Source organism: Pleurodeles waltl, chromosome 3_1 (genome assembly GCF_031143425.1).
Source record: "Pleurodeles waltl isolate 20211129_DDA chromosome 3_1, aPleWal1.hap1.20221129, whole genome shotgun sequence".
NCBI classification, from domain to species: Eukaryota; Metazoa; Chordata; class Amphibia; order Caudata; family Salamandridae; genus Pleurodeles; species Pleurodeles waltl.
In genome coordinates this window covers 162,409,199-162,425,942 of record NC_090440.1, presented here as the reverse complement: position 1 = coordinate 162,425,942, position 16,744 = coordinate 162,409,199, and the positions used below count along the sequence as shown (strand labels likewise).

At 44.0% G+C, this 16,744-nt stretch overlaps 1 protein-coding gene across 1 annotated transcript in view; it reads left to right on the top strand.

Annotated features, from left to right (window-relative positions):
• Positions 1-16,744, top strand: part of IDH3A (isocitrate dehydrogenase (NAD(+)) 3 catalytic subunit alpha) — a 102,330-nt gene that overhangs the window by 33,466 nt on the left and 52,120 nt on the right. Inside the window, exons 6-8 of the mRNA XM_069222052.1 lie at positions 10,787-10,920; positions 14,340-14,442; positions 14,534-14,598. Of these exons, the coding sequence (XP_069078153.1) occupies positions 10,787-10,920; positions 14,340-14,442; positions 14,534-14,598 (302 nt within the window). The remainder of the gene's footprint in view (positions 1-10,786; positions 10,921-14,339; positions 14,443-14,533; positions 14,599-16,744) is intronic.

Genomic DNA, 16,744 nt, shown 5'->3' with positions numbered 1-16,744 from the left:
GAGGGCCATGTGGCGGCCCCCAAAAACTTTTGTTTTCCATGTATGGAGTCCTGGTAGGATTTGGTATGGTGGGCTACACACCTACCATTTGCTCCTGTTGGTTATTAAGCGATACCCAGGCTCCCCTCCCCTCCTTACCCCCCCCTCCCTCCCCCCCCCATGCCAAGGGATTTGGGGGAACGCCACTCTACATATCGCCAGGCTAAAGGGCCTGCCACTGCGCCCGGGAAACACAGCCAACCTGTTATTGGCCTAGCTTTTCCGGAACAGTGGGCTGCACCTGTTCCCAGATGGTCTTTGCAGGCTGATTCCCTCAGTTTGGGATCGGGGCTTTGTCTTTGGTCTAGGGCGCCCTGCGGTTTTCTAAAGGAGAAGATGCTGGATAGTTAGTGAGGAGTGAGAGCTCCGTGCTAAGCGGTGTCTTGGCCGACGTGTAGCCCCACTTCTCCGTGCATGTATAGGTTGTCACGCCTTTTTCTTTTCTTTTTTTAACGTTTTTTTGTTTTGTTAATGCTGCACACAGAATCGGTTAAAAAGGTGAGACCTGCTGGCTTTGCCTGTGCTTGTTGATCATGCTCCGTGAGTGAGCAAAGATAAGTAAGCCTTGCATCTTCCAAAGTTATAAAACAAATTATACATTTTTGTTTCAAACTTTTGTAGAGGGAGGTAGCACATTTAGTAAGGAAGGCTTTTTTGGTGCAATCAGTTTAGCCTACCCTGCGTAGAATGCTTCCAGGCGTCCATCTATTTTGGGTGGCTTTCCCCTACCAAGCAATTTGATGGCACTGTCATTTTTTTCAGATTCAGAGTAGAGTTCAGCTTTTCCCTCTCAACAGTCTCTGCCTGCATGCCAGCCCATCCATCAATAGCAAATCTCGGATCAAGCCATAGCTCAGATCTATTGCCCAAGAAGAGAATGAGAACAATCCCGAACAACTACACTAGAACCTGCCTGATCAACTTCCAGCATGTCTGACTGTCAACAAACTGCATATTTACACAAATGCCCCCTCTGTTAGCCTGCCAGGCTAGTAATCTGAAAGTTCTCTCCAGTGGCTTCCCATCAGCGACTCGTAGTTTACTCTTCAAAACATTTACTTTGCCTACTAGAATTTCTCACCCCCTTTGTAATGTAGAATCTCCTGATGGACACCTTAACTGACTAAGATACCACACCCCTACATGAGAAAGTGTTGGTAGTCACATTAAAATCTATTCCTTAATGTAGGAAAGTGCTCTTGTTAGCATGGTTACCCCATCTACGTTTTGCCTGATATTGATGCCAACTTTGACTGAAAGTGTGCTGGGATCCTGCTAACCAGGCCCCAGCACCAGTGTTATTTCCCAAAAACTGTACCATTGTTTCCACAACTGGCACACCCTGACACACAGTTAAGTCCCTTGTAAAAGGTACCCATGGAATCAAGGGCCCTGTGGCCAGGGAAGGTCCCCAAGGGCTGCAGCATGTATTATGCCACCCTGATGGACCCCTCACAAAGCACATGCACACTGCCACTGCAGCTTATGTGTGCTGGTGGGGAAAAAGACAGTCGACATGGCACCCCTTTCAGGGTGCCATGCCCACAAACCACTGCCTGTGGCATAGGTAAGTCACCCCTCTAGCAGGCCTTACAGCCTTAAGGCAGGGTACACTATACCACAGGTGAGGGCATAGCTGTATGAGCAATGTGCCCCTACCGTGTCCAAGTCCCTTCTTAGAGATTGCAAGTGCACTGTAGCCATATTGAGTATATGGTCTGGGAGTTTGTCATTACCAACGCCACAGCTCCATAATGGCTTCACTGAAGACTGAGAGGTTTGGTATCAAACTTCTCAGCACAATAAAACTACTCTGATGCCAGTGTTGGATTTATTGAACAATGAACCCAGAGGGCATTTTGGAGATGTATCTTGTATGTTACCCAATCCTTTAGTGCAGGACTGACTGGTCTGTGCCAGCCTGCCACTAAGAGACAAGTTTCTGGCCACATGGGGTGACAGCCTTTGTGCTCTTGGTGGCCAGAAACGAAGCCTGCACTGGGTGGAGGTGCTTCACACCTCCTCCCTGCAGGAACTGTAACACTTAGAAGTAAGCCTCAAAGGCTCAAGCATCTTGTTACAGTGCCCCAGGGCACTCCAGCTAGTGGAGATACCCGCCCCCCGGACATATCCCCACTTTTGGCAGCATGTCCAGCTGGAAAATTAGGGAAAGCAGGGAAGAGTGACCACCTCAGCTGGGACCACCCCTAAGGTGTCCAGAGCTGAGGTGATCCCCTCTTTGAAAAATCCTCCATCTTAGTTTGGAGGACAGGGACAACGTAGGGCTCGGTCTGTGACCCCCTCCCCAAAGGCAGTGGACACAGGAAGGGTGTAGACACCCTCGGGGACATTAGCCATTAGCTACTGCCCTCTGACCCCTGTATCGCCCCTAAATCCAGGATGTAAGGGCGCCCCTGCACCAAGTCTTCAGATTCTTGGCGATGTCACAAGAAGAGACTGCTAAGCTGAAACCCCAGCAGAGAAAAAGGAAGATGAAAATGGACTTGGCCCCCGCCCTACCGGCCTGTTTCCTGCTTCAAAGAGCCCTGCAAAAGAAAGCGACGCACTGTGCAGGTCCAGCGACCTCTATCACGCCTCCAGAGGACTGCCTACATCACAGAGGACCTAGAACTCCTGTGGACAGCGGCCCCGTCCAAAAAGAAACCACATCTAAGGACTCCAGAGTCTCCCCGGATCCGTGAGTCCTGACCATTCTTCACCCAACGCTGCGGCCCGGTTCCTGGTGGCCCAACTGACTAGAGAGGATCCCCAGGCGATTCCGAGCAAGTGCCCACCCGGGGTTGACCTCTTCTGTGCTCCGCGATGATGCCTGCAGTGTGAATCTAGAGGACCCCTCTGACCGCGACAGCACCGGACAAAGCTTTCTGACGCCAAAAGATACACTGCACCTGCAGCCCCCTGGCCTTGGGGAACCCGACCTCAGGTACAGCAATGTTCAGCAGGCGGCACTCCTACCTGTCCAGGTCAAGCCTATGGTTTTCCGGAACCGATCCTCTAGACCAAGCCTGCAGCATCTAAGTGACCCCAGGGACTCCTCATAGGAAAGCATTGGGAGCCCGACACTGTGTTTGCACACTGCACCCAGCCTCCCCTGCGCCGCTGAGAGTGTGTTTTGGTGATTACCTGTGGCCCACCTGGTGCTCCTCTAAACCCCCCCAGGTCTGCCCTCTGAAGACACGGGTACTTAACTGCAAGCAGGCCTGATTCCGAACTGTAAGTTGTGTACTTACCTATAAAACTACTAACGTTCCTTCCTCCCAGGAACTGTTCTGAAAATTGCTGTGTCAGCTTTAAACACAGGTTATTGCCATTTATTCAAAAACTGTACAACTTACAAATTCAAATCAAAGTGGTATTGTTACATATGTGAAATGCTTCTTTTATTTATGTACTTACCTGCAACCTGTATCTTGTGGTTCTAGAAACAAATTAACAAAAGATATTTTTGCCATATAAAAATAATTGGTCTGGAGTCAAGTCATTGAGTGTGTGCGTCTTCTATTGTCTGTGTGTGTAAAACACATGCTTTGCACTAGCCTCTGATCAGTCTAACTGCTCAGCCACACTACCACCAAAGAGAGCGTTAGGATTGTCTTCTGTAGCCTCTGTTAAGCCTCTGGGGAACCCCTGGACTCTGGGCACACTATATCTGATTTTTTTCATATAGTATATACAGAGCCAGCTTCCTACACTTAAGTTCAGTCAGAAACACCAGGCCTCTCAGCCCAAGTGGCACTGAACCTCCATCTCAGGATGAGTTCTTGTGTGCACCTATCATCATGTTGCTAGCAGGTGAGGTAACATCCCAAAGGGATCTGTTCAGGTATCTGGCATTTAAGAAGTTCTGCACATCCTCAGATCATGTCAACAAGGAGTCTATCCTGGACTAAGAGGAATAACTGCAGAGTGAAATCCAGTACCCTTGCTTTCCACTGTGCTTTGACTCAGTGAAAATCATTCATCTGACTAATAGGGCTCTGGATCCTGTACTTAACAGTCTAGTACATTGGTTCCCAACCTGTGGTCTAGGGACTCCTGGGGGTCCGCAAAGCCTCCTCAGGGGTTCTTCGACTGCTTAGAAAACTAAATAATATTAACAGATTAGGTCCCCAGCGTTCAGTAATGACTCGGTGGCGGGTCCCCGGATTTCAATAATGATTCAGCGGGGTCCTTGGGTTCCAGTAATGATAAAGTGGAGGTCCACAGAAGTTAAAAGGTTGGGAACCACTGGTCTAATAGTAAATTTAGCATATAAAGGATGAATCCAGCATGCATTACCCACCCATATTAGCGGAAACGCAGCATGACTACCAAAGATGTCTGCTATTTTCAGGGCCCTAACTGCTGCTTAACATGCCTCTGAGTGAATACAACTGATGCAACTGAATATCTCAACAACTAAATCCATGAAACCTGCAGCCCCACCAGGTGCATCCCGAACCCCAACTTGGGATGTACTAGTTCAGCCCATCATAGCAGATTACTGCAGTGCAAGCAGTATCCCAGAACAGATAGACAGGGAGTCATGCAAAGCTTTCCCAACAAGTGATGACCTAGTGCGACCCATACAAGTTCAATAACATAACACATGCCAGGGTAAAAATACTATATTTAGTTGGTGTTGGAAAAGGAGAATGTATAAGATTCATGAGAAAAGGGTTGTCATCGTAATTCATCTACCCTCCAGTTCCCCCATATACATCATGCATACGTCCAATATACTTTTACAACCACCAAGAGTTCAGGCATATAGTAAATGCAATTTCGGATAATGTAAAGTACACATCTTCCACAGTCGCTATTGTAGTATGATTCTCTGTGAAGGATGGGCTTGCCAGTTCATGTGTGCAGTTGGCCTCCTCCATTTAAGTTTTTGTTTCCTCATTGGAGTGTGATACCTACCAGTTCCATGCCCAGCCGCAGTTCTGCAAAACCTTCTCACCAGTCATTTGCTAGTGCATTTCTTGTCAGCAGCTACTCAGCTGTCCACCCAGTGCCATGCCTGCTATTGCTTCTTTGGAGAAATGTGCCTTGCCATCCACCACTACCACCTTCAACTTATTTGGGAACAGCAGCATGTATGTCTGTAGGTGATCCTAATGTCAGTTTTTTACTGCTGTAAATTATCACCTTTGAGGATGGACCGCTGCTTGGTAAAATCCAAGAAATCCGAGGTTGTGTATTTAAAAGCTGGAGTGAGCTTGATTGTAGTGCCATCTTGAGGATATTGTTCCTGTCTCTATAAGAGCTTATAGTAATGGGTGGTAGAGGGGACACCATAGCCATGTGCGCTTATTCCTGAGGAAAATGTTTAAAAGCGCTTTTTGTCCTAGTGTCTTGGAAAGCCGGTCTTCTAGAAACCTTCAACACTAGGACTCTTTGTGCACTTTGGGAAGCCCACCACCCTTATGTTGCAACAGAAGCAGCCTGCTGCTTCCTCGAAACTCCAGGTACCTCACCCTTTACTGAGGATCTGTTGTTTAATTCTGCATTTCTGCAGCGCAATGTTCTATAGTTGCTCCAAAGATCTGTTTGGTGTTGTCTGTACTATACAAGACCTTACACATGTCTACTTGCAGCAGCCCAGTATCCAAAGCAACAGTATGTATCTTGTATTCCAATGCTGAACAAGACATCTACTTGGAATGTGTTTGATTCAAGCCTGACTGCAGGAGATTTGTTTTCACTGGTTCTTATGCAGAGTTGTACATTTATTTTGTAGTTGGGATCCTGCTCTGTTACACTGTAGAAAATTCATTTGGTGTAATTGATACCTTGTTATTAAAGATTGCCGATCAACGTTCATGCCTTTCCCGTTGCTGGTGCACCTTATTAGGGATGTGTAGAGGCTGAAGTGCAGTCTGTGAATAACACATCTGATTGTTCTCCTCAGGTGAAACTAAGGAGAGCGAAAGAAGCTCTAGAATGCTTTCTTGTACTTTATTATTCATGTTAGCATGTAGCCCAAAAACACTGACCGGTATAGAGGAGGAGCCAATACATTGTTTACCAAGGATTCAACAAGTTATTAAAACAATGCCAGTGTTGTCAATTGGCGTGGTGTGTGATGGCGCTGAATATTTTCTAGTCAAGAGTGGTTCTTTTTTAAAACTATTTAAGTAGCTGAATCATGTGACTGAGAAGTCATCTGATGGGTGCAGTAGATTCTTATGAGGAGAGGTGGTCTTGGACTTAGACGAACATCTTAATACATACTATAATTGGTTGGCTTGATGTTAGGAGCACCAAGACAGTATTGTGCCGAAAATCTTAGTTGTATACCTGGTTAAAAGGAGGATATTGTGGTCAAGAAGTAGAGGAGGACACATATTCAGTAGAGATGCTTGTGTTGCAGACGTTCAAAAGACCGCAGAGGGCTGTTACTTCGGAGTGCAGTCTGCAAAGAGCCTGAATGCAAGATTTTGGAAGAAGTATTTGAGGAAAGATGTTTGATACATTAACACAAGCGTCAATGATTTAGGAGTGCAATAGGAGTAGAGACAGTGTGGTAGGTGGAGCGAATTACAGGGCTAGGCCAAGTTTGTGAAGAAAGGTAAAATTAATTGGTAGGCTCCAGTGAGTACTGTCTTGAGTCTAGTATATAGGAGCAAGAAAAGGGGTTTGTTGATAGAGTCCCTGCAGTTTTTTTAGTGCCTCATATTACAAAAGGCAGAACTGCTTACATTGTGCTGATATCAGGAATTTGTCACAATAAATTATTTTAAAAAACACTCTGTGCTTACACATATACTATGGCACTGCCCCAAACTTGACTCCTTTTGGCAAACCTTCCTACAAGCTATAGACCATGGATACTCGCAAACATTTTCCCAGGGGCCACAAAGTTTGGTCTGTGGTGAGACCGAGGGCCGCATTGATGCTTGCAGCATGCCGATCAAAGAGAGAATGGGGCTCTGGTTGGGGAGCGTTTGTGCCGTTATGGTGACAATGGGGGGCAGCAAAGCATATAGATCTAGTGGCTGAATCGCACAATGTGAAACCAGAAAACCTGGCATTAATCCCAGCTTCCCCACTTTACCAAACTGTGTGATCCTAGGCAATTGTTTTATTTCATGTTCCCTTCTTTTTCTTCATTATTGTATGTAGGAGGACCTCACAATGCATGACTTTGGTATGTGCGCTGTGCAAACCGTTCTCCTGTGTTTGATTTAATAAAGTTGTTCATGTATAATAGCAAATCAGGCCAAAGAGTGCGGGTAACAACTGACTTGCCTCTTAGTTCACTATTGGCATTGTTATCAAGGTGGAGGTAAGAACGAATGTTGGGGTTGGGGGAAAGAATGAAAATTTCTGAATTTATGTTTGAAATCTCTCGTTTCAAAAAAATACTTCTCCTTGCACGGATGTATGATGGAACAACGACCACGTCTTTACCATGCATGCCTTTACCACGCATTCCTTTACAACTAATTTAGTTATAAAAGCATGTTTGGTTAAGTAACATGCATGGTAAATTCTTCCCCGCCCTGGCCCCTAAACCTGACATCATACTCCACCTGCCCAAGCCCTTAAAACTGTCCCTTTCAACCCTTGCCCGAGCCCTAACCCCCCGGCCTACCCTGTCCTGTCCTAAAACCTGTTCCCAACATTTCCTAAAAAACTACCCGACCGCCCCCTACCCTGCCCTAAACTCAAAAACGTACCCTGGCCTAAAAACGACCCGGCCTGTCCTAAAAACTATCCCGACCCCTGCCCTAAACTGTAAAACCTACCCTGGCCTAAAAACGACCCTTACCTGCCCTAACAACTACTCTCACCCTCGCCCTGAAACCTAAAACCTACCTCGCCCTGTCCTAAAAAAGTACCCAGGCCCCCTGCCCTAAGCTCTAAAATCTTCCCTGTCTTAAAACCAACCCCGCCCTGTCCTTAAAACTACCTGACCCCCTGCCCTGAACCCTAAAACCTAACCTGCCCCACCCCAAACCTTAAAAGCTACCCTGTCCTAAAACCTACCCCGCCCTGTCCTAAAAACTACCCGGCCCCCGCCACCCTCACCCTAAGCCCTAAAACCTACCCTGTCCTAAAAACTACCCCACCCTTTCCTAAAAACTACCCAAGCCCCCGCCCTGAACCTTAAAACCTACCCTGCCCTGTCCTAAAAACTACCCCAATCCCCTGCCTTCGCCCTAAACCATAAGAGCTACCTTGCCCTGTCCCAAAACCTACCCCGCCCTGTCTTAAAAACTACCCAAACCCTTGCACCCCAACCTACAACCTACCCTGAGACCTGCCACGCTTTGTCCTAAAAACTACCCCAACCCCCTCTCTAAACCCTAAAACCTACCCTGTCCTAAAACCTACCCCACCCTGTCCTAAAAATTACCCCGACCCCCGCTCCAAAACCTAAAACCTACCCTGTCCTAAAACCAACCCCGTCCTAAAAACTACCCTGACCCCCGCCTTCACCATAAAACCTACCCTGCCCTGTCCTAAAACCTACCCTGCTCTGTCCTAAAAACAACCCGACCCACTCTAAACCCTAAAACGTACCCTGTCCTAAAAACTACCCCACCCTGTCCTAAAAACTACCCTGTCCCCCACCCCAAATCCTAAAACCTACCCCACCCTGTCCTAAAAACTACCCCGACCCCCACCTTCACTCTAAACTTTAAAACCTACCCCGCTCTGTCCTAAAAACTACCTGACCCCTGCTCTAAACCCTAAAATCTATCCTGTCCTAAAACCTACCCCGTCCTAAAACCTACCCCACCCTGTCGTAAAAACGACCCCGACTCCCGCCTTCACCCTAAAACCTACCATACTCCTGTCCTAAAACCTACCCCACTGTGTCCTAAAAACTACCCCGACCCCCCATCTTCACCCTATATCCTAAAACATACCCTGTCCTAAAACCTACCCCGTCCTATAAACTACCCCATCCCACCACCCTGCCCTGTCCTACAACGTACCCCGCTCCCCCACCCTGTCCTAAAAACTACCACAACCCTCCCTCCCTTCCCAACCCAGGCCCCACTTACCTCTCTCCTCTGGTCGCTGCTCCTTCCTGCTTGCTTCCTTCGTTCCGCCGACTGCTCTCTCTACCGTTACCACGCATATGCGTGGTAAACGCATGCGTAGTAATCGCATATGCGTGGTAACGGGAGCGTAGTCCGTGCATATCGTTGAACTGACCCCGTTAGTGCTGTTTCCCCCATGCAGTGATGGAATCTTATGTACTTAGATTAAATGGTTCTGTGTGTAAATGAAGTACACTTTTTGAATTTTTAAGAACACTTATCATAGTTGTAGACATTTGCTGCAAGATTTCTTAAACAATAAACGTGTTCCTGCAGTTAAAGCGGTGCAGGACACATTCCTTACTTCCTTTCTTTATCTTCAATCATGATTAAATAAAGTGTCCCCTGTTAAATCGAGTAAACAGCAGCTTAGTGCTACTGCAGCCCTGGGGTTTACATGTAAAGGTCAAAATGGCCGCATGCGGCCCCGGGGCCGTACTTTGAGTATCACTGCATAGACGAAATCTACGACACGACCATACCGCAATTCCCCAGTTATGTGCTATTGGGACTCCAGAACCCAAAAAACATACCCCCTTAGACCTCCTAGAGGCTGCGCTATTACATTGAACCTGGGTGTCGCTAGGCTGTTGCTACTTCCCTGATGGGACTCAGACACAATCCCCACACACACTGATAGGCTACATCAGTGGTTCCCAACCTTTTGACTTCTAGGGACCCCCATTTTATCTTTACTGGAACCGGCGACCCCCACTAAATCATTATTGGAATCCGGGGACCTAATCTGTTAATATTTTTTAAATTTTTAAGCAGTCGCAGACCCCCTGAGAAGGCTTTGCGGACCCCCAGGGGTTCCCGGATCACAGGTTGGGAACCACTGGGCTACATAAATTATGTAACCTACTTGGATTGGAAAAATTGGCAGCACCTTCAGCTGGTTTGCTTCCCCTTTTTGATAAAACGTGGGGTCCCTGTGTCCAGTACCTTTCAGAGGAGTTTAGGGAATTGACGTACCCCTTGTACTTCTGTATTCTTCGGCTGATCAACTCTGACGCATGCCCACTCTAGATGCGCTAGACTGATATGACTGAAGCAGGGGGCGGCCCAGCTGTTTTGCTCACTCCCTAGCCTACCCACTAGGCACTCCACGCTAATGATCATTGTCACAGGTGTTCTCCCTCGCCCTCTTGTTTTCCAGTTCCCTGTCTCCCATTCAATTGAAATCGTACTTTCCCCACCGGCCAATGGATGTAGGTGGGAGATGATGTTTTTGAGCCTTATGTCCTTAACTAAATAAAAGAGATCTTAAACCTAAAAAAACACCCTGGACCGAGTTCATTTTGCTTTCTAAACAGTGCCTTCGCAAAATCTGGTATAAATGGTTAGAAACGAGTACCTTATTGCCTGTGAGATTGTCATAACCATACCAGCATGGGTGGTTAATGTGTTCTCACTAGCCATGCCTGACTCTTCGTTTTAAATCTGGTGCTCGGTCTTGGGCCAGTTGAGATGTTTAGTTGCCTTCCTTGGAAATACCTAGAACTTTTCCCCTCATTATGTGTGTACAGCGGTCTACCTGTTACATACCAAGTTTAGAATATTAAGTTTGGATGTTTAAAGAAAGGTAAGGTTTTATGGTGATGCCAATTTCCGAAATGTATGTTTTTCGTTTTGTGTGATCAACTTATTTCCCACATTTCCAGATAACACCTGTTTTTGCTTTCCAGATTGTTGACGGTGTTGTCCAGAGTATCAAACTCATCACGGAGGGGGCAAGCAGACGCATTGCACAATTTGCTTTCGAGTATGCTAGGAACAACCAAAGAACGACTGTCACAGCTGTACACAAAGCAAACATCATGTACGTCTGTTTGGTGTTTTTATGCTGCCGCAGTGCGTGGAATGTGTTATTTTTAGAGTTATAGCCACTGAATGACAGGCATAACAGCATCCTTCTGTTTGGTACAAAAAACAGACCCTGCATTGCTCTACTACGGAAGTTACTGAGCACCTAGGTAGAATTAGTTAACTAAGAAGTGATGTTCCATGTCTGTAGTGTTTGCATTTGCACGCTTGTTGTAGTTATAGAACAAACTTTACTAGCCCAACCGTATAACTCAGCCTAACGTTTTTACCAGCTCTGTCACTGGTCCATTACTATGAAACGATACAATTTATTTTTTTAAACTTTCCAGTTTCGATTTTGACTTTGTTAATAAACTCAGTAGCCCTTTGATATCTTGCAAAATTGTCTAATAAATTACCATTACTTTTCCATCCCAGTTTTTTTTCTATCCATCACACAATGACCCACAATTCAGCTGCAGAGTAGAAGTACCTAGTCTGTTTTTATTTCCTTTCTCGTGATTTGAAAGCTTGTTGTAAATTTACAGCTAAAAATGCGCTCGTCACATGGGCTTATTATTTACAATCATATAATTGCGTTAAGACACAGGTAAAGACAGGAGCACAACACGTTTTATTTAAGTATTTCCAGATCCTTTCAGAAACTTCATTCCTAGTTTCTGCGAAGACATGATTTTTTTTTCTCAGTAGTAGGCAACCTTTGATTTACTGCGGCATATACCTTGTGTTCACTTTGTTATGTCACCTTTTACCATTTTTTTTCTTCTAGTTGTTTTTTTTTCTTCTAGTTGGTTTATCACGATTTTACCCTAGTGTTTGGGTGAACCTGCAATGTGATAATTGTAATCTGGTTTGAATAGTGCACAAGTCACAAAGCAGATGAGTAATCCTGTCCAGCATCTATAATGCTGTCAAAGACCAAAATAGTGTGGCCTAGCTTTATTCTTGAACCTTGGTCCATATTTGAACCAATACAGTTTACATTACTGCAACAATATTATTTTCCTCAAATATTACAAGGCTAACACCTCCTACATTAACCTCAGTACAGTACACAATGAAAGATATAACAGTTACATCCTAAAGGTTGATTTACATCTCCCTCTATTGAAATAAAGTTGGATGAGATACAGTCCCATTACTTTGCGTTCCCATTATTACCAGAACCGGCTTGTGACTCCCCATTGCCACCTTATCAGAGTACCTGAGCACTTCATGTGCAACTAGCCCACAGTGTATGAGCACACAAGAAACTCGAGCTCTGTGTTGTAGAGTGGCCCGTCTGGCCAGGTTTTGTTTGAACACGACTGCCACTGCCTTCTCGCATTAACGCATCCGGGTAGGAAACCCTGCTTCTTGCCTAATCATTGGCTTTCAAACATAATCTCTTAGGTGACTATAAATCGCTTTGCTTGGGTAATATTTTGTTTCGAAGGTAAGTTTGGGCACATATCTCCTACTGAGCCCCTGTTTATGGTATTTTTCATCACAGAGATGAGAGAGGTGTTCTTGTGATGTGAATATAAGGTCACTCAGGACTTTTTATGCAATTTACTTCTTATAAATACGATCCAGTGATAAAATGGATGCTGTCCTGTATGACCTCAAAGAATAAGCTGTAGGTAATTAGCAGATAATCCATCCTGTTAACTGGGGCAAACTCTCCCGTTGAGGCTAAAAACGAACTTTTTATGTTCTGACCCCAAGTGATTGTGAAATGCTTTGAAATGCACAAGTACAATAAAACAGCACATCCAAAGTAAAATGGAAATGCAGTGTGTACTTTGTTTAGGAGTGCCAGGTTTGGCATTCCTTCAGTTTTCAGTGAATCCCTGAACCCCAATTTATATTTCCATACCTTCGTGTAGCTGTTCAAGGTTGAAATCATCCTCGACATGTTCCCTGAGATATGTGACTAAAAAAAAAAGAACATTTTAAGCCCATCCTTTTCCTCGGTGCCAATTTTGCCGCACAGGTGGAGTATTCGCAGATATCAAATTACATTACAAATCGGCTTTGAGCATTAAAAATAGCTCATCTCAATGTTTCTGTACACTCCAGTTCTTCACCAAAGATTTCGTCTATTTCCTTTTAGGATGCCTGACTATAGTCAAATCTTGTTTCTGAATTACAAAGAGGAAATGTGTACCTTTTTTTCTATTTACTAAAATCTGCCCAGATGCTGAACGGTGAACCAGAAACAAACAAACAAACACTAAATAAGGGAATCTTATTTTTACTTGGTATCCGCTTGCTGAGCATGTGTAGTGACGTGTCTAGCATTGCCGGGCATCAGTTGAAGGGCTGTGCCTGCAAGGTAGCCTATGTCATTGTCTAACCGTTCTTCCCATGTTGTGACTTTCCTCTGCTGCTTTTTTTTTTTTAGCAGAAATCACATGCTCTCCCAAGTGTTGCGTGAATGAGCAGATTGGTTGAGTGCGTTCACTTATTGGCCGCTAAAACCATGAAATCTTTGTTGTTCAAACCCTTTCCTTTAGCAGAGTGGAACATGCCAACATGACATGAAAATGTGTAGGTAGTGTCGGCAGCAAACTATGGTATTAACTGAATAGACCACATGTCCCAGCTCCTCTTTTAGTTGGTTCAGCAATATTGAAAGCTGCAAATACCATTTGTCTATCCTGATAGCCTGGGCTGCTAGCAAGCAGTGTTACAACGAGTTAACACTCACTACCTGCACGCTCTCGGGTGTCACCACTCTGAATCCAGAGTGTTTACACAGGACTGACTGTAGGTATTATCTGAACAAGCTGTTCTTCTAGTTTTGTGTTCCTCCACCTTTTTGTGGTTTGGATTATGATAGTCAGTGATCTTTTGGTGTGATAGTAAGCACACTGGCCTGTTGTGTTGTTGGTTTTCGTTTAGAACTCCTATTGTACACACAGTGGAAAAAGCCACAAATCAAAGCAATTCTGTTGTAGCTCTTGGTTTGCACACTTTTCCCGAAGAAAATAACTAGAAATGAAAGCAGACTAATTTTTAGGCCCATAACTGAATTTTTACATGCAGAGAAAGTATTAGCGCGTGCATGTCTAAATCAGTCGCACAAAACATTATTTTGAAGAAGCTGATGTACTGAAAGAATATAGAATTGCTATTTTTTGTGAAAGCCCTTTGTAGGTCTCACAAGTATTTAAAATGCATTCTTGCTTGAGTTACAAACTAAATAAAATACACATTTGTTTAAGGAATTTCAAAGGTTTTTGTTTACCTGAATGTTGCTTGGAAAATCATATAATATATATATATATATATATATATATATATATATATATATATTAGATAGCTATCTAGTTGATATTATCCAGAAGTAAACAAGACACAGTTGTGATGTTGAGAAATGCGGTTTTATTTGCCATTTGCTTTAATACATATACATGTTTTAAATTCCAGGAGAATGTCTGATGGACTTTTTCTGAAGAAATGCAGAGAGATTGCTGAAGACTTTAAAGATATCAAGTTTAATGAAATGTACCTTGATACTGTATGTTTAAATGTAAGTATGTGATCAATGCAATTGTTTCGTTGCAAAATGCTTTACGGTTTAAACATTGGTAATCATTTCCATACATTTAATTTTTTTCTAGATGGTACAAGACCCAACAGAATTTGATGTGCTTGTAATGCCCAATTTATACGGAGATATCCTTAGGTAGGTCTGTATTCATACAGTATCATTTTTAGGATCATGCCGTTCGATTGCTCCTTTCTGCTTGTAGAATGACATTTCTAGAGTAACACCCTAAATAATAAACTACTAGCTAGGCAATGTGCAGTGCGTGGATTATACATCCACTTAGATCCTTACCTAATAATCCTCGTCTTTTAAACAAGCCTTCACTGTGTGCATCCGAACTTTAATCTGCAAAACCATTGCTAGGAAGATTATGCGAAAAAGACAAAGTCAGCACCACTGTTCCCACTTTTGCTGGTATCTTTGGTAAGTTGTCAACTAAATACTTTGTAGTTGTCTAAACTTTTAGTCCATATACCAGTCCACCATAGAGGTAGTGAACCATCAGGAGAAGCACAACAAAAAACACTTCTGAATTTGTTGGGCAGATCGCTTGTTGTCCCCAGTACCGGACTCTCTATCGGAACCATTGACGCGTTTCGGCCTTATTCAGTTATGACCTCCTCAGGCTGGAGTAGAAAAGACAAGAGGCAATTTGCCTGTTCCTCCACTTGTTATTTCTTCCTTAATTGGTTGGTCATTATTTCACATTCAGACCTAAAACAAAAGGTAATCAGTTTTTTGTTGCTTCCTTCGAATTAATTTTGAATTTTAAGTGACTATTAGTAAAACTTTGATATGGGCAGTCCACTTTATTTTTACAATGTCCAAGGAACAGATAGGTCAAGAATTCTAACTCAAGCCTACCATCCAATTACTTGAATTCCATTATACAATACTGCAGTGTTGAGAACTTTAAACACTTTATGGGTGATTAATTAAGAAGCTACTCAGTTTGTTGTGCACTGTTATTAGATGTGTGTTTCAGACTGTGGTCTGTGTGAGGAGTATTTTGGGGTTGTGTAAGGCTTGAATGTGTGCATCGGACATTTTGTGACAAACCTTTAGATGTGCTTATCAGTGGTGTGATGCAGAAAGGCATGGGAAAGATAGCTTAATTTGCATGTTGTCTTTGTACACAGGTATCCCTGATATTGTATTTGGTGAGTAGATTTTGTGTTGAAACCTACCTTAAGGAAGGGTGATGGTCGATACATTTAATATACTCCACTGATGTTTACATAAATTCCTCCTTATCCAGAGAAAAGCTGCATTTTGATGTACAGTTGTGGTTCTGGAACTGCTAAATGTGAACTCTTCAGAAACAGTTCTTTCCCTCTCCTAGATCTTTGCCAGTTCATCTCTCCACAGTGCTCGGTCGGTGCCAGTTTCATCCCTTGTGTGTGCGCATGTTGCGTAAGGGTACTAACAGATCTAGTTACCTTAACTGGATTCTGAGTGGCTCACGCTTCTGCCAGTGTCCTTCTGCCCCATCCCCTCGAGGCAGCAGGGGCTGGCTAGCAGGAGGTGATTGGGCATGGGCTTGTGGGTACAAGAAGCAATACTCCGCTCACTCGAATGCGCAGGCCAGTGGAGCCTCAACTGTTGCTATGTGGCAATCAGACTGCTCGCAACCAGCGTAAATACTGAGCGTATCTGCTTTCATAGAGCCTTTTTCACTTGCAAATTGTAAGTGGGTGAATTTAATTTGCACACTGACTGACTCGTGGCTCATGCTTTTAGGTTAGGATAGGCCCAGTCTTAGAAAACATTCACAGGCGATATGGTATTCGGAGGACTGTCATGATCGAAGACTGTACCATTACCTGGAAAGCTGATGTTTCAAGCACCTGGGTCCCATAACAAAGTAATAGCATATGATTGAATGCTGTTCATTCAATGGTGTAATGGGTGTAATCGTGGACCCTGCTGTAAACTGAACTTCATAGTAGCAGTATCAAGATTCTGGGGAAATACATTCACAAGTCATTTTAAAAGCATTAAGGAACATGGAAGACAGTTTAAGGTTATGGCACACATAGTATCAGTGAAGGAAAAAAAACAAGGGTACAATGATGACCTGATGCTTAGACGACAGACTAGAAACAAGCATTGGCAAAGCCAATAGTTCTGGCATTTTCTGAGTCCTGACTAAAACATTATAAATGCATTCTACAGTGAAAAGCAAAAACAATTGTGTACTGTATACATAGCATAGGTGCAAAAAACTATATGATGTGTGATGATTCACTGTACTTTTGAAAGGTAAAATACTCCCTCCTAC